The sequence below is a fragment of the Mustela putorius genome, unplaced genomic scaffold (assembly GCF_011764305.1).
Source record: "Mustela putorius furo isolate JIRA1106 unplaced genomic scaffold, ASM1176430v1.1 tig00000275_pilon_pilon_pilon, whole genome shotgun sequence".
Classification (NCBI taxonomy): domain Eukaryota; kingdom Metazoa; phylum Chordata; class Mammalia; order Carnivora; family Mustelidae; genus Mustela; species Mustela putorius.
This window is the reverse complement of record NW_025421341.1, coordinates 23,467,462-23,485,056: the sequence shown is the minus strand read 5'-3', so window position 1 is coordinate 23,485,056 and position 17,595 is coordinate 23,467,462. Positions and strand designations below refer to the sequence as shown.

Genomic DNA, 17,595 nt, shown 5'->3' with positions numbered 1-17,595 from the left:
CACAAGTGTCCTTGAGTTCTGCTTTGCCTTTCCACTGCTACTCAAAATTCCCTTTAGAAGCTCTAAGTGTCAACAGGCAGGATCGTTATTTGAGTCACCTGACAGAAGAAGAGATGTCACACAGACTGCCAAATGGGACCCATTATTGCCAGGTTCTGTGCCCTGAAGGAGGGGCCCGGGGCAGTCCAAGCAGATGGTCTATGAGCTCTCACAGCCAGAAGCTTTCACGAGGGCATAGACATCCTGAGTGAGCTGAATCCTCAGCACGGAACGAGGACGTGCCAGCCGCCCTCTCTGCTCAAAGTAAAAGAATGAGTTAGCACTTCTCTGGTCCCTGACGTGGGCTTGAACTTGTCTGAGAATGAAAGCTTTGGGCAGCTACCCAGGATGGGACCATAATCCCACACAGAAAGCTGCAAGGGAAGGGTCACATGGCGATGAGCCCACAGTTCTCCTTATTAGAAGGGTCCTGCCCCACCTTGCTCGTGCTCACTCACCACACTGCTTCCCATCCAAAGCAGGTAGCAGTGGGGCCTGTCATTCAGGATACCTCTAACCCCATCTGAGTCCCCCAGAGCTGTGCCACTAAATGGTGCCAGAGGGGGGTCCTGTCTGTTGGTTCCCTCTCCTCCCCCTGTCCTCAGTCGAGCTGCCCAGTGCCCCAGAAGGATTAGGTTAGAGGGTAAGTAAAGAGGAAGTCAGAGGAAACACGGAGGCTGTAAAAGATTCAGGACCAACTCCAAATGTCCCTCATTCTCTGGTTTCTCACTTTCCACTTGAGGACCACCCCCCAACTCTCAGCTACTTGCCCAACAGAGATGACAGACACATCCTGTATCCAGCGAGGAGCTGAGCTGTCCTGGCTCAGCTCTCCACTTCCCCCCACCCCCCAGGCTCAGAAGGAGCTGCTGTCTTGTGGGCTCCCAGCATCCCCCGAACCGAACGGGGAGACCTGCCCGCACCTGAGCAGGGCTCAGGAAAGGAACAGAGTCCTGCATACAAACCCTCTCTCCCCCAGGCATCAGAGCACAGGGCCCCTGCCGTCTCGTTTATCATCTGCTCTGCGCTGGTCTATGTTCTAGGTTTTTTGCGTTTCACCTTGACTCTCTGCTCCTGGCACAGTTCCTCTGAAATTCCACCTGGACTTGGCCAATGTAAAGGAAAAGGGATTTTTGTCTTCACACAGCCCCAGGGGGCCAAAGGCCCAATGAAGTTAGAGGCTGTCCTGTAGCCAGAGACCAAAGGGGCCAACGAGAATAAAATGCTCACACCTAAATGACAATCCGGGACATTTCAAAGGGTGCATCTCTTCCCTATAAACACAACAAACAGCCTCACGGTGGTCTGTCCCCTCTCTGCTGACCAACTTCAGAGCTCTAGCCGTTGGCCTGAACACTAGGAGGAGACGGGGGAAGGGGTAAGGAAGAAGCAGGGCCCCCTAAGGTGGGACTGAGGATCCTGGTTGCTCAGAGCCGCCCAGGGCTGTGCAACTCCACGGAACCTCTCTGGAACCACACCTCACCCTGTGTCTTCCAGGGAAGTATGAACTTTTCCTATGGGGTCTCTGACCTAGAGATCCAGCGGGTCCACCAGATGGCAGTGCGACTCCTGCCCAGAGGGCACAGAGCCGGCAGTGTGCGAGAGTGGCCACCAGGGGGCCACACAGGGACAACCGGCTTCACATCCTTACTGGTTGCCTAGCAACTGTGACGCAACGGGCTCCCAGTTTGCACCCTCTTCAAGGCCTCCCAGGTTATTTCTGGCAGAACAGACTGTTGCACAAGGAGTGGCCTCAGGAATCCCCAAACTGCTACTCTTAAACCGTGAGAATCTAAAATGGTCCAGAGACCCCAAATCCAGCGCCACCCTGGCGTCTAGGGGATTGGGCTACTGTCCCTGCTTCTCAGAATGCCAGGGATCAAGGAAAGAAAACATTTTCCATTTCCTTCTATAGCCTCACAGCCACTGGGGACAGTGATTTCTCTAATGGCTAAAGCAAAGTGACCTCCTCCCTCACACCTCCCCCACGCTCTCCCTTCCAAGCAGGGGCTAGATTAACAGTATGTGACCTTGAGCCAGACCCTGAGCCTCCCGCTCCCCAGCTGTACTTGCGACGACTCAAGGGGTCATGATAACATCCAGCTCTGACCTTCTGTGGTCTTGATTCTCTCCCTTTCCCCCAAGAATACTGTCCTTGCCTCAAACCTCTCCCTGGTTTTGATGACCCTGAAAACAGAATTCTTCCAATTCCAGTTGGATAAGCATGACCAGGCAGACCAAGGGTGGAACCAAGAAAGTGAGGCAGACACAAGACAAGGAGTGTGGTTATAATGAGCTCAAAGTCTGTGCCGGTCTGGTCTGTGAACGGGCCTGGGTGAGCCAAGGTCAGTGCCCGGGGCAGAGTCAGCGGGCCACCCTGGCCGTGGTGTGAGGGGCTCCAGGCACATCTCTGGGTTGGGAGGAGCCCGCTGGCCCCGGGGCTGGGCTCTGCCTGGGGCCCAGGTGTGGATCACTAAGGTGTCACGGTCTCTTGAGGGTCCCGACTGGCGGAGGGTCACACAGGCATGTGCAGCTCGTTGTACTCGTCCTGGCCGTCCTCATCAAAGTTAGGCTCAGCATCTTCCGAGTCCAGCTGCAGAAAGGAGAAGGTCGGCAGGGGCAGGGAGGCGGCACTCGCCCTCCCGTTCCCCCAGCAACTCTTCCGGGGCGGGGGACAGTCTAGACCTTCTCGGGCCTCGGGCCTCGCAGGGACCATGAGGGACTGCCCCCCGAAACACTCCCCTCCGGCAAAAACCCTCAGGTCACTGCCCCAGGGACACTCCAGATGATAATAAGAACGACAACAAGTACCTCTTCCCAGCCATCGGGAGCAGTAGTACGCTATACCACACCCCAAGCCCTCCCGCTCTGTGCTTTACCCACACAGGTCTCAATCCTCACCACATGTCTCTAAGGTAGACCCGCCCATTTACACAGCTGGAATGGAGACTTCAGGAACTCTGGGAACTTGCCTCCCGTCTCACAACCAGCAGGGGGCATGGGGGGGGGGACTGGAACCCAGGCCTCCCTGAGTCCAGGGCCCTGAGCAGCATCCCTTACCGCCTGAAGCTCCCTGTCCTGGAAGAGCCGGGGCAGAAGACAACGCCTCAGAGGCACCGTGAGCAGCAGCAGGAAGGGGAAGGCGAGGGAGGCGGCCGTGGACTTGACCACCCACAGCAGGGCGATGCAGCTCAGCTGGATGCAGGTGAACAGGTGCATTCGCCACGTCTTCACCTGGGGAGCAGGCCTCTGGTCTCACGGCACAGCGCCCAGCCGGCTCCCACCCACAGCTCCCGGAGTCCCCAAACCTCCATAGTCACGCTGTCCCTCTCCAGCCCCAGCATCCTTGCGACCCCTCCCCAACCCCCCAGCTCCCCACCTCCATGCTGCCCAGCCCTACCTTGGTCACATAGGGCTGCTCAGGATGGTGTTTCGCTGGCATGAGGATGAGCAAAAGACGCTGGGACAGCTGGATCCCCGACAGCGACGTGACCCCCATGTACAGGAAAATCCCAAAGAGCACAGCCAGCGGGATCCGGCGCAGCACAGCCCCCATGACGATGGACAGGCCTGGAGGAGGTGACACAGACTTCCTGACCCCTCGGACAGCCTCCACGGGCCTGGTGGAGGGGGACCGGCTGGGCCTCGTCGCTACGCCCGAGAGAAGACAGAGCCGGATGGAGAACCTGGAAAGTGCTCAGGGTAAAAAGGCTCAGAATGCTACAAGGCAGGTTGGGGTGAGAGCGGGTGCAACTGGAGACCCAGAAGGGACCTGAGGCCAGCCCAGGAGAGAGAGCCGACTGACGGGCACCGGGCCCAAGGAGGCAGGTCTGCGGAGCGGGGACTGGGGCCTTGCGAGGTGGGTGCTCTCACCCACGAGGCTGGCGATGAGCACTCCGGTGACCCGCTGCTCCCGCACCTCCTGGATCTGGGGCTTGTCCCCGGGCGCGATGGCAGTGCGCATCACCGTCAGGGCATTCACGTGAGTGACCGAGCGGACAGTGGCGGCCGTGAGCCAGGGCAGCCCGAACAGCCCGCAGAGCCCACCCAGGGAGCCGATCAGCAGCAAGTCTAGGTGGAAGCCGGAGCCCTTAAGCAGCCTCCGGGCCTTCTGGCTGACGATGAGCCTGCAGGACGGGAAGCGGGGCTGGGTGGTGGGGAGGGCAGGCCGGCCACAGGGCCAGGCATGCGCAGCAGGTCCCGCGTTGTCGGGGGTAAGGACCGGCATGGCCTGAAGGGCCCTCCCCGGGATCTGCCAGCTTCCTCTTCCAAGCTCCCAAAATGGTGTTCTCACATCGAAGCAAATTGGAGCTAAAACCTCATACTGTGGATATTTAAAATGCCACAAAAGCCAGACGCCAGATCTCACCACACTGTGGTTTAACCCAAATGAGACGCATAGGAGCATCGCTGGGTGAGAGAGAACAGTGCCAGACTGTGGTGAGGACTGCCAGCGGCCACCCTGCACATGGCAGTGGGGACAGATGGCTCTCCTGTCACAACCCCGGAGGGAAACTGTGCCCCGGGCCATGTGCCCCACCCCTGCCACCAATCCTATTGCCTTCCACTCCTCCCCGGCCTCCCGCACCGAGTCCCCCAGCCCTCTCACGCAGTGATCTGGGTCTCCATGAAGATCAGGATGAGGACCAGCAGGGCAGGGACAGCAGCTGCCACCATCATCCACGGTGGGAAAGGACGGGCACTGCCCAGGGGTGGGATGAACCACGTGCGCTTATGGGGGGACGTCACTGAAAGCCCAGTGGGCACCGTCAGCTTCTGCATGGGGGGAAGGAAGACGGGGTTCAGGGACACAGCCTCCCCATGTTAAGAACCCCATGTAGCAGCTGCTCCCACCAAGCTCTGTGTTCCCAGTACCAAGCCTCCAGGAAACCTGGATGTGAACAGGTTCGGGGGAAATTAGTTTTCCATCTCCCAGAGTCTCTCCAAGGATTTGGTAGCGGACAGAGAATGACATCCTTTCTCCCTGAGCCCCGGGTACAACTGTCCTTCGGCCGCCAGCCCCACACCCGTGCCAGGAGTCTCGGCTAAGGCTCACATACAGCCTCAGACCCCCTGACTGACCGCATCCGCTGAACCGCTCAGCTGTCCCCAGCCCGCCACCCCAGCATGGCCCCAGCAGGTCAGCCCTCCATTAAAAAGGCTGAATTCTGCCTGTGATCGTGACCACTATGGCAATGGAGACGTGTCGTGGCCTCCCTCCCAAGACTCGGGTGAGAAGCCCCCGCTGGAGGGAGGCGGGCCCTGCTCACCTGTGTGTAGGTGTCTGTAATCGAGTAATCCACGAGGACCATCACCAGAATGGAAATGGGGATGCCAAAATCCCCAATGATGCGGCGAGCCTTGGGAGTGGCCAGTGCGGGGAAAGGAGCAAAAGGCAGAAGTGAGGGTCAGGAGACAAACATGGGGACTTATTACTCCCCACTCTCTCAGGTCTGGAGCCAGAAATCCCCTGACCTGTCCTTCTAAATCCCACAGGTGCCACCCAGCTCAAGACAGCATTCCTGGCCTGGTTAAACTTCGCTGAAGCTTCTGACCCGGAAGGGACGGCACAGATGTGGTTTAGGTTCACGGGTTGACCGGGAGAAGGGGAAAGCGCCCCTCTGGAGCGAAGACTGGCTGTGATGACAGGAACTTCCAGGGGAACCCATGGAGAACCCCCACCCCTTCTCAGCCACGCACCTTGCCTCCCAGGAAGCGGCTGTTCCTGAACTTTCGCAGGAAGAAGGCAATGAGGAAGGTTCCAAGCATGAGGATGAGGGACAGCAGAGCCGTGTTGGGCTGGTTCCTAGGGCCAGGCAGCCCCTCGGTGGGGGGCACAGCACTCCCATTCAGCTCTAGCCCAGCTTCCAAAGCCCCCTCAGGGGGGTAGAATGGCAGCAGTGGGTGCTCCGTGAACACCTGTGGGGGTTACAAGGTTGCCCTAGCACTCCCCTGAGCAGGTGACCACAATGTTATCAACTTACTTTCATACCACTGTGAGGGGGAGCGCTGACCCCTCCCACACCTGACCAGGCAACAGGGTCACAGGACATCAAGCTGCATCACATACACACACACACACACACACACACACACACACACACGTACACATACTCCTCTACAAAAGGAGCCCCACAGCACTGAGAGTGCCCCCCCACAAGCACATACTGGCTGAATCCTGCTGGGGTTCTAATCTGTACCTTCTGGCTCCGACTCCTTGTCTGGCAGCTCTGACCTTACTCAGGGTGTCCCGCGCCCCCCCTACACGCCCACACCCAAGGGGGGCCCTCCTCCCTGTCCCCTCTGCTCCCAGTGCTCCACGCCGCCCCACTGCCGTGCACCCCTCCCCAGGGTGCTACCCAGCCCCCACCCATGTCCACCCCGAAGACCTCTCTGGATCTCCACCTTGTAGAGCTTGTGGAAGGTCTCGTAGATGAAAATAAGTGAGATGAGGAAGGCGAAGATCTCCTGGGTGAAAGGTGAGATATAGCGGACCAGGAAACTGCCTTCAGCGGCCACCAGGGCAAGGACAAAGACCACCAGCCAGAGGCCAACCCACACCCGGCCGGTGAGGTACTCCAGGTCCTGGGCTCGGCAGAACTGGAGGCCAGGAGGGAGGTGCGGTTAACCACAGTGGTCTGCCCTAGACATCGGGCCCCATGGGATGGGCTGGAGTGGGGGCGGGCGGGGTTGAACTCTAAAGGGAAGGAGGAGAGAGACTGCAGGGACCCCATTATCTGGGCCGAGAGATGGGACATGAGATCCCTGGGGAGGGGCAGGGGAGGGCTGTCACCTTGAAGAAAGCTTCTTCGAAGACCAGCAGTGGCCCTGAGAAGCCAACTACAAGCAGCGGCTGGGCCCCCAGCAGAGAGAAGAGGACGCCGAGCACCGCGGTGGACACAATCAGCTCCGACACACCCATCAGCCCCTCAGTCTTCTCCCCTGGTGCAGGCAAGGGTCAGTGGGAGGGCCCTGGCCTGGCTCCTTCTACCCAGCCCCTCCTCTTCATCTAGCCTACCCTGACCTGGGGACCCAACTACGACAGAGTAGCCTCGTAGGGCAATAGACAGGTCCCACTCCCCAGCCCCACCCTCCCACCCTCCCCCGTCCACCCCCACCTCCAGTCACAGGCTCCCCGACCCCTTGCACCCTTCCTGCCCCCTCTCACTGTATAGCCCCCCTGCAAAAGTGATGCCTGAGACCCCCTGACCACAGACCTTGCAGGTGACACTGGGTCCCCTGCCCCTCACCTAGCAGCCCCCCGAAGGTGATGGCAGGGCTAAGGGCGGCGAAGTAGATGAAGAGCACAGCTGCCACGCACTGGGAGTGCAGGGCGTCTCGCAGGTCACTGGGGTAGTGTGGGTACCGACGTTTCACATCTCGCACAAGCCCCCCAAACACCGAGCCAGTCCGCAGCAGGGGGTCATCTTCAGGGGTTGCCTCGGAGCCCCCTAGCTCCACTGACAGCTCTGGGGGGTGCAAGGAGCTGCTGGAGCCCAGACCACCCCCTCCTACTGGGGGGCTCTGGGCTCAATCCTCCCCATCAGGGACTAGAAGCTGGCATACAGGAGTTAGGGCTCATGACCTTAGGAGCTGCAGTGGGCGGGAGGGCGGGGTACGGGCCCCAAAGGGTCTGACCTTTCCCGGGGGCCACATAGCTTCCCTGGGTGGTCATCTCCACTTTGGTCTGTTCACGCTCCCGCCGCTTCCTCAGCAGCTCCCGCTGGAAGGCAGCCACGGAGCGCAGCAGGTCACGGCCCTCCACCTCGGATGGAGGGATCACGATGCTGCCATCCAGGAACTCACTGATGGCGCTCAGGAGGTCCTGCCGGTCGTCTGCCTGGTAGGCAGCCTCGTGAAACAGCTGGAGGCAGGAGAGGCAAGGACTAAGCATCCAGAGAGGAGGTGTTAGTCCGTCACGGACCCAGAGGCAAGGTGGGTGTCTGGCCACATATACAGGCCTAGTCCAACTGTCAGAATATTGACTCATGTGGTGCCTGGGTGGCTCAGTGGGTTAAAGCCTCTGCCTTTGGCTCAGGTCATGATCTCAGGGTCCTGGGATCGAGCCCTACATCGGGCTCTCTGCTCAATGCGGAGCCTGCTTCCCCCTCTCTCTCTGCCTGTCTCTCTGCCTACTTGTGATCTCTCTGTCAAATAAATAAATCTCTTAAAAAAAATAAAATAAAATAAAATAAAATATTGACTCACGTCCTCGCTTGCCCACAATTGGCCACAGCCCTGAAACTCTGAGTGCCTTCTATTCCCCTAGGAGCTTGCAGACTTTTCCACAATGCAACAACTAAATGGGCAACACCAGGCATAGCAGGGGCCCCCAGAATCATTTTGTCCAGAGAGCTCCCACCCGCCCCGGGTTGGTCAGTTAGCATTTCCAACATCGCCCCTGGTTAAAGGACCTTCCTGTCCCAGCTGAGAGAAGCCACAGCAAAAACCAACATATCCAGCCCTCCCTTTCCAGTCTTAGGTCACGTCCAAGATTTGGGGATCTGGGCTTTTTTTCTCCCCCTTCAACCACCTCCCCTTCTCACAGTCCCAACCCAGGCTCCCTTTTCTGCCCTTGGCCAACAGCTCCCTCCCTCACCACTCCAGAGTGCTGCCTCTACCCAGAAAGGCCTCCAGGGCCAGGAATGTAGGCAGTGAGTGACAGGGGAAAAAGAGGACCCCGGGGGAACAGGCCCAGAGTCTGCAGGACCCACCTTGTCAGACATGAGGGTGGCAATGGAGCGCCCAAGCTCGTGATAGTCAGTGCTGGTGTGGCTGGGAACCCAGCATCACAAAGAGGAAGCGCACAGGCACAGGGACCTCGAGCACAGACTCCAAGAGCACGGCCTCATTCAGGCGCACAAAAGCTGCTGCCGGCTGCTCCAGGAAAGGCACACACCCTGGGGGGAAAGTAAGGCACCGGGCACTGAGCAAAGAGGAGCCCTCCAGGCTGGACCCAGAGAAAAACATCTGGGGCCACCCTGTACAGTTGAGCAGGTGGTGTGCTGCACAAATTAAGCCCAATCTAAAGAAACCCTATTCGTGTATATGTTTGTAAATTTATTATTATTTAAGAGTAGAGGAAAAGTTAACAGTCTCCGAGAAGGAGTTCTTCTCTTTAATTCTCACAAAAGTGCTCTGTGGACTAGTGGCAGTCTAAGACAGTGGAAAACCGAACAGGAAGCAGAGAACTGAGAAAGAGCGAGCTGGGGGCGAGACAGGCAATGAGGAAAGGCAGGGATGCACTGAGGGCCTGAACAGGGTTGGAAGGAGCCTGCAGGCCGGAGCTGAGGACAAGCAGGGCGCAGGGGAAGCCCACACGCCCAGGACCCCCTTCCTCCTCACCCACAAGCACAACAGTAGCCTCAGCATCTTCGGGGATCTTCTCCAGCAGCTTCAGGCTTTTTCCCCGGTGACCTTCTCCCCCAGGCATGTGGAGAGGCTTCTGAGGACGCAGAACTGGAATAGGGCTGGGACCCTGACCGGAGGCCGTGGCAGGCCTTCCCATCCCTTGCTCCAGCCCTGGACTCTGCCCTCTGACCCCCAGAGGGGGGGCCTCTTTTCTCCCTCCCCAGCCAGGAAAGGGATTGTCTGTGATGCACCCCATACCGAGAGGAGACTGTTCAGGCTGTCGACCCCCACCCCAAGCTGCCCGCCACCACCTCTACCTTGTCTTGTTGAAATGGGTCCCCTGGGTCTGCCATATCACCCCATTTAACCTCCTGGTTCTTTAGGGCAGGGGCCCTCATGCGTGTCTCCTACAGGTCCCCCCACATCCCTCACAGGGTACCAGCCATCCAACCTCCCTAACCCATTCCCGGAAGCCAGTGGCGGCCTCCAGAGAAACCAGAAGCCCCCACAGTCCCCCAGCCCAGGTCCGAGCAAGGCGACTGACCTCCTTGGCATCAGGGTCATGAGGCCAGAGTGGGGCTGGCTCCCCCACATCATCAGCCATGGTGGGCACTGCACCATCAGGGCCGTGGCTGGGGGGCGGGTGATGATTCCCTAGGACAGAGTTCACGCTGGAGCTGGATGGGTTTCGGGGAAAGAAGCCAGTGTCCTTGTCATCGTTGGGATGGCTGTGAAGAGGGCAGAGGAGCAAGGCCGGTTAGGGAGAGAGGCAGAGAAACGGGAGGGTCAGGGCCTCCGCCCCTCCTCCCTCCGTGGAAGGAAGAACTTTCTAATGGCTGGTCCTGTCCGAGAGTGAAAGAGTAATAAGCTCCCCATCACTAGGGTTATTCAAGCAGAGGCTAGAAAACCGCACAGGAGAGTCCATGATCCTGGAAGAGCACAGGCACAAGAATGCCCCGACCGAGGGCCCCCACACTGGCACCTGTGTTTCAGTAAGAGGGTACGCAGGACGCTGGCCCTGTCCTCCGGACGGATCTGGTCAGACACGATCATGGTCTCCACCACGAGATGGGCGATCCCCGGCAGAGTGGTCTGTTCCAGGTCCAGGAGGGCAGCTCCTGGGGGAATAGGTGGGGGAGGGTCCCATCAGAGAGAAAAAGCCACCCCTGTCGCCTTGCTCCCCAAGGGCAGGCAGACATGCCGGGTGACCCAGCCCTCAGTGCACACAGCAGGTACTCAGTGACACCTGGCCCCAACAAGCCAGACACAGGGATGTGCAGAGGGAACCTGGAGCGAACCAGGGAGGGGAGTCGCTGGTTAGTGTTGGGCGCGGGGACGGGAGCCTAGAGCAGCACAGCCTGGCCCCTCCAGCTCACGGCTACACAGGGGCTCGGACTCCCCATCTCCAAGGTGGCAGCCAGACCTTGCCTGGACACAGGCCCCCGGGGAGCAGCATCCCCCAAGCTGGACAGCCTGCTGCTAGCCGAACTCCATAGCCGGCGAAGAGGGCACACAGCCCGGGGCCAGGCCTGCAGGGTCCCTACCGTGGGCGATGGTCCTCCGGAGTTCCAGAAGGCTGCGGAAGGAGAGCGAGGCCACGTGAGGCTTCCCCCAGCGCTCTGTTTCTTCTTCCACATCCTCCTCAAACTTGATCCAGCGCGCCGTCTCCCGCCAGTGGGGCTCCTGGCTGCGGTCCAGCGTCAGCTCGTTCAGCTCCACGAACACCTGAGTGAGGCAGGAGCCCAGGGTGAGGGTCTGCGGCCCACGGGGGGCGGGGGGTAGGGGAAGGAGAGGAAGGCCGGAAATGGAGGCCCAGCCCTCAGGCCCCTGTACCTCATGAGGCCTCCGATCCAGCTTCTTCTTCTTCTTCTTCCTGCGCAGGATTGGGGCCAAGCCCCCCGGGCTGCCCCTCCCGGCCTGCGTCCGAGAGGGCTTCTTCACCAGGTGCCGCCGCACACCAGGGTTGTCCTCCAGCCGGTGACCTACAGGCCAGGCAGGCTTGGTGGTCCTGGGGGTCCAGCTCAGGTCCTCATGGTCAGAGCCAGCCCTCCAGCCCCCTGCCCTGGCCAGCCAGGGGCCATGTCCACACAACCGCATAAGCCGGCACAGGCGTGTCACAGACAAAGACACACAGGCCCAGAGAAGGGGAATGACAATTCCATACGAACACAGGGGACCACTGGCTAAGCCACTGTAAGAAGGCAAATCCCAACTCGGTCCAAGCCCGGGTTGCCCAACCTCCCCCATGGCCACTGCCTCTCATTCCAGAGCACCAGGACCTACGTGAAGTCACCAGGCCCCCAGTCCTTTCCCTATGCCCTCTCCTGGCACCAGGTCTCCCCCACAGGTACACATCTGGCTGACTCAAGCTGAGCTCTTGCCCTTCCTCCCTGCTTGCCCCTTCCAGGCCAGCAGCCACAGAGAGCCCGGCGGCCCGCTTACTCACAGGCTGGTTCCCCGGCCATGGGGCTCAGCTGGCCCTGGAGGGATTCACACAGATCACCGTCCTCAAGGTCCAGCACCAACATTTCTAAGTCCTCTGAGGCCAGCGAGTCTCGAGGGCTGGGGGCCGGGGCCATCCAAGGGCCCTGGCCCTCCGTGTCCCCAGGCCCAGGGCTCAGTGCCCTGTTGGGCTCTGTGACCTCCTCCAGCAGGCTCATCGTTCTCCCCGTGGCTGAGCCCTTGGCCACTGCTCCACCCCCTAAGCCCTGGCTCTCCTAAAAGGTGGGAGCCTGGATCAGTGGTCTTTGTTCAACCCAAGCCTCCAGACTCCCCACAGCCCTGGGCTGGCTCCCTGCTGCTTCCAACCCCCACCCTGAGTCTGTAAACACGCCCTCCCCTGACCACCCCCACCCCACCCCACTGCTGCCATCGGATTGTTCCTGTCCCTGTCCTCAGGCCCTGGCAACTTTCCATGACGTACTGAGCTCAGAGCCCTCCCCACCAACCCCCGCCCACACACTGTGCTTCCAAGGGGGAGGGAGGTGGGGTCAGTGATGCCCCCAGCCTGGGCACAGAGCCCCGTGAGTGATGACAGGTGGCACAGAAACCAGGGCACTGATAAGATGGAAGGAATGTGCCACAATCACAGCCAGGCCCCGCCGAGGGTGGTGCGACAAGTCAGGGGACCCCGATGTGGGGAGAAGCGGGACCCAGAAGAGTGGCTCACCCTCAAGGGGCCTGGCGTGAAGACGACAAAAAGAGTTTGCCCTGAGAAGAGGAGCCCTGGGGGGAGGGGGACATAATGTCTGCAAAGGTCACGTGGAAGGAGGGGTTGCCTTATTCAGGGGGTGACTCAGAGGACAAAATCAGGACAGAAGGGCAGAGGTGTCACGAAGGGAAATCTCAGCTCTGGCAACCAGAGAGGTGGCTTGGTGAGGTAGTGAGCTCCCTGTCCCTAGCCACATGCCAGCAGACAGGGATACTGCAGAGGGGACTCAGCACCGGGTTGGAGAGAACACAGAGCTTCTCCTAGGTTCCCCACCTGTGGAGCGCCCATGGGGGTGGGCCAGGGGGGCTGCCACTGCCACAGTGTGTCACTCACTCTTCATGTCATCCAGGTCCGCGGAGCCCAGCATCTGGGCCTCTGCCTCGTCAGTGGGCACCTGCTGCTCCGGGCCACCTGGGGTGCCCAGGGCACTGCCTGGGCACAGCCGCTCCCGCAGGTCATAGCTGGCCGACGGGCTCCACGGCCGGCTCTTCTCCCCAGCGACTCGGGAGACCCGGGCCCGGGGGCTTGAGGAGCTGAGGAGGCACCATGGCAGCCTTGGACTTGACAGGGAACCACGGTGGAGATGGGCCAGGTTAGGGGGTTCCTTTGTCCTCCCCCAGCTTGGGGTGGGGCCTGGAATAGCCCCCCGGGTGCTAGACACAGACTCCTTCTGGACAGAGAAGGAAGCTGACCTCTACCTCCCTGTCCCCATCTCACCGCCCCACCCCCACTTCCTGTCTGTCTTCCACTTTTATCCCTGTCCTCCTCTCTAATGACACCTTGTCTCTTCTCCTTGTCAACCCTATGGACAGAGACAGGACGAACCCCTCCCCCCTTCCTCTGTTCCCTCCTCAACTCCCCTCTTCTTCTCCAGGGTCAGAGCTGGGGACAGTCGCCAGGGTCAGAAGGGAGCCTGGGACCTGCTCTGGGCTGGAGGCCAGTACCTGACTGACTGCTGGGGGCTCTTGTCAGAGCAAGGGCCCACCGAGGGCAGAGGCTTGGTGACGGCAGCCCTCCCAGAGAGCCCAGGACTGTCATCCTCATCACTTCCAATGGAGAACTGTGGACAAAGCAGCGTGCCCTGGGTTCCTGCACCGGGGCTCAGCCCCCGACCGCCCCCCACCCCTCTGCCTCCCCAGGCAGCCCCAGCCCCCTCTGCAGCATCCTCTTCTCCCCGCTGCACCCCTCCCTGAGGACTCAGCCCTCCTTCAGGAACAGACCCCTACCTTCGCTTTCTGTGGGGACCCTGAGGGCGGGGGTTCCACAGGTTCTGCCTCAGATTCCCCTTCCTCTTCCTCCTCCTCTTCCTCTTCCTCCTCCTCCGCTCCAGCTCCCCCCTCCTCCTGGATGGGAGGGGTCCCCTCCGAGGGGGGAGCCGAGGTTTTCTCCTTCTTCCTCTTCCTCCTGCTCTGCCGGGCAGAGGTGGGGGGCAGTCGCCGCAGCTTGTGGGGTGGAGGCAGGCGCGCCGAGAGCGGGTGGTGGGTGTGGTGGGATGTGTGCCGGTGAACTGGGGGTGCAGGAGAGCCGGTTGGGGGGCCCCCACAGCAGAAGCGGGCCCCCTCACCACCCTAGGGGCACACACCTTATTCTAGCTCAGGGCCTCAAACAAGGGCACCCTAGAACTTCCTCGAGAGCCAGCTCCCCCCAACACCTGTGTCCGTGTCCTGCCATTGGTAAGGCCTGGTAGAGTGGGGGAACGGGAGTCAAGGAGAGGGCGGGCTGTGAAATGGGGCTGGGGGACATGGGAAGACACGATACAGCAAGGGGGGGAGGCAGAGTCAGAAGAGCAGAGGGAGGTGAGGAGGCAGAGAGAAGAGGGCAGGGCCGGAGGGACAGCAGAGCCTTGGTGAAGATGAAGGTCACCGAGGAAGGCCTCGGGCCCATCTCCCTATGTCTCCCTCTGCGTCTGGGGCCCGGCTCCCCCGGAGGGTGGACAGGCGATGGGTGAGTGAGGCAGGATGACTTAACATGGCATGGTGGCCCAGCACAGCGTCCCGCACAGCGTCCAGCACAAGATGGCACTGGGTGACCAAGCCAGTGGTGAACACGGTGATGGTGGCAATGAAGGTGATGGTGGTGAGGGCGGCCACACTAGGGGGCCCCGGGCTACCCACACTCAAAGTCCCGCTCGCTGTAGCTGCGGCTGGGCTTCTCAGGGTCCCAGGCCGGGGGCTTGCTGATGAGGTCCCCAAACCTGCTCACAGCCAAGGTCTTGCCCAAGTCATCGTCCTCCTCCTCCAGGTCTGGACTCAGAGGGGGCTCCTCCAAGGGCACACGGACCTGCAGGCTCAGACAGCCTCTTCTAAGAAGGACCCTTGACCCAAGAACGCCCCACATCCACCCCAACTCCAAACCCTGGCTGAGGGTGGAGAAGACCAGCGGCCTCCATCTTCAACAATCCCCTCTCCCTGCGCCCCAGCCTTGGGTCAGCCTCCCAGGACCCTAGAGCTTGAGGGGAAAGGAGGCAAGAGAACTGAAAAAATACCGAAAGGCCCTCCCTTTCCCCATCCCCTCTAACCCAGCTCCATCCCCGGATGTGGGGGTCCCAAGGTCGGCCAGAGGACTCCCCTCTCCTCCTTGGGGTCCCTCCTTCCTCTTCTCCCACCTCCGCGCGCGGCAGTCACCTGGGGTAGGGGGGAGGCGCCCCCGGGCGGCGGGATCACTCCGTTGGCCATGGCCGGGGAGGCAGCTCGGGAGCCTCTCGCTCACTGAGGGACCCGTGACCGGGTTGAGAAGAAGGGGGCGCTGCGGGGGCCTAGTGGGGAGCCCTGGTGGAGAAGGCGGGGTCAGGAGCCTCGCGCCGCCGCCCTCTCCCCCTCGAGCCCGATCATCCGCCTGCCCAGGCGAGGCCCCGCCACGCCCGCGACACCCCGGGGCCCCGGCCCTGGCCCGCCGCGCCCCAGCCCCGCCCTGCGGTACCTCGGGGCTCCGGAGCGTGCGGGGCCTGCGCCGGCCGCCGCGCCCCATCTCCCTCCCGCGCGTGCTCGGGGGCCTGGCGCCGCGCAGGGCCGCACGGCCGGGGGGTCGCCCACGGCGGCGGCAAGCCGGGCCAGCCGGGCGGACGCAGGCGCCGGAGCCCGCAGCCCGGGGCTCCACCTCCTCGCGCTCGGCTCCGCAGCTCCGCCGCCGCCGCCGCCGCCAGGCCGCACAATGGGAGCGGGCGGGCAGTGACTCACTCCGCCCCGGCCGGCCCGGCCCCCACGCGCGGGACCCCGCAGGACCCCCACCCCTCACCCCTGCCCAGAGCCCCTTCCCCAGGGCGCCCCACGCAGGGCTGGGGCGGGTGCACGGCCCCACATTCCCACAATCCCCAGGTCGCTCTCCCGCTTTGCTTTTAGTCTCCCCTCCCTCCCCTCGGGAGTCCTGGAGGCGACCCCCAGCCCACACAAGCCCTTCCAACCTTGGGAACGGAGCTCACAGACACCGTAAAGCACCCACCACCTGCCCCTTTCGTCCCAATATGGGCTCAGATGCCTGGTTTCTGCCACCAGCCACCACCCAACATTTGACCTTGGCACATTACCTCCCCTCCGGGTTTCCCCCTCCGTGGCCCAAGGAACCTGGAGTAGGAGTGTTCCAGGGTTCCATCCGGCTCTAAGATTCTGTAGCTCAGTTTCCACGTCTCCTCTCCCCTCCTCCACTCCCTGGGATCACATCTCCTTTTCCAAGGGCAAAGGTCTCTGGAAGGGCTTGCTGGATCCCAATTTGATCTTCTGGTGTCTGGCTGAAAACTGGGCACCTAGCACAAGGCTACATCCATTACAGCCCCCAATCTGTGTGCTGAAGCCAGGTCCCTGAATCCTTGGGAAGACAGAGGATGTGGGGGCAGAACTGCGGAGGGAGCTAATGGGCAGAAGAAGGTGAGCCAGCCAGCTCCAGAGAGGGAAACCCACGCCTGCAGAGAGGGGTGTGGGGGACAGACAGGGTGCTGAACATGATGGACCCCTCTGTGTGGGAAGGAGGTTTAGCCCTGTGACCTTTGACATGTAATAGACCCTCTCCCGCCCCTACCCTCATCTGGATCTCAGCTCAGCCCAAAGGATTTCTACATTCAAAGCCACATACGAGGAGAGGGGAGAGCAGGTGGCAGGTCTGTGAACACTCACCGCCTTGGCTGGACCCTCCCCACACTCATCCAGCCTTCCCCCAACAAACACGCAGAGAGACTTACCACCCCACCACAGTCACAGCTGGGAACCAGGCTGTGTGTATGTGTACAGGTGACTGTCGGAGCCACAGCCATCTAACTGCCCCCCAGCCTCTTCCATCAGAAGAAATGTGCTTGGCCTCCTCCCCACCAGGCGTTGAGAGCACGAGATGAGAGAAGATGCTGGTGAGAGTCAGCTGTGTAAGTGGAGGTGTGAACTGTGCTCCAGAACTCAGGGGGCGAGACCCACCTGGGATGGCTGGAATTGGGTCCCCACCAAATGTATATGCTGAAGTTCTGATCCCATGACCTTATATGGAAATAGCACCTTTGGGGGGGGGGCGTTCAGGGGAGGTCGTCCTGGGGTAGGATGGGCTCCTTTTCCAATATGGCTGGTGCAGTCATACAAAGGGGAAACATGGACACAGACGCCTACTCAGGGAGGACTCTGTGGGAAGATGGAGTCAGCACGCCACAAACCAAGGAACTATCAGAAGCTGGGAGAAAGGCCTGGAAGAGATCCTCCTCTGGCATTTTCAGAGGGAACACAGCCCCGCTGACACCTTGATCTCCGCCTTCCAGCCTCCAGAGCCCTGAGATAATGAATCTCTGTTGTTTAAGCCCCTTAGTTTGTGGTATTTTGACAGCAGCCCTAACATGCCCAGACACAAGCCCAAACCCTTACACTACGAGTCAGGCGGTTGGGTGCCCAGTCTCTAGAGGATTGTTTACAGAGGGCCCTCGCCTCCCAACAAAAACCCAAGAGCCTTGGAGCCTTCCCCAGTCTGGAACATTGTAGAGGACTCTCCCCCGTCTACCTCCAACACCTCGGTCCTCCTCATGGCCC

At 60.9% G+C, this 17,595-nt stretch overlaps 1 protein-coding gene across 1 annotated transcript; it reads right to left on the bottom strand.

The window, feature by feature from the left end:
- Positions 1 to 2,308: 2,308 nt before the first annotated feature.
- Positions 2,309 to 15,698, bottom strand: SLC4A3 (solute carrier family 4 member 3). Its single transcript, XM_045078780.1, is given in 24 exon segments — positions 2,309 to 2,632; positions 3,100 to 3,273; positions 3,440 to 3,609; positions 3,913 to 4,166; positions 4,649 to 4,815; positions 5,310 to 5,399; positions 5,740 to 5,958; positions 6,445 to 6,639; positions 6,833 to 6,981; positions 7,290 to 7,508; positions 7,678 to 7,903; positions 8,754 to 8,819; positions 8,821 to 8,939; positions 9,385 to 9,484; positions 9,935 to 10,118; positions 10,373 to 10,508; positions 10,935 to 11,115; positions 11,224 to 11,372; positions 12,935 to 13,134; positions 13,546 to 13,661; positions 13,828 to 14,108; positions 14,716 to 14,881; positions 15,226 to 15,369; positions 15,521 to 15,698. Coding segments are annotated over 23 exon segments (3,690 nt in total). The 5' UTR covers positions 15,277 to 15,369; positions 15,521 to 15,698; the 3' UTR covers positions 2,309 to 2,554.
- Positions 15,699 to 17,595: the final 1,897 nt, after the last annotated feature.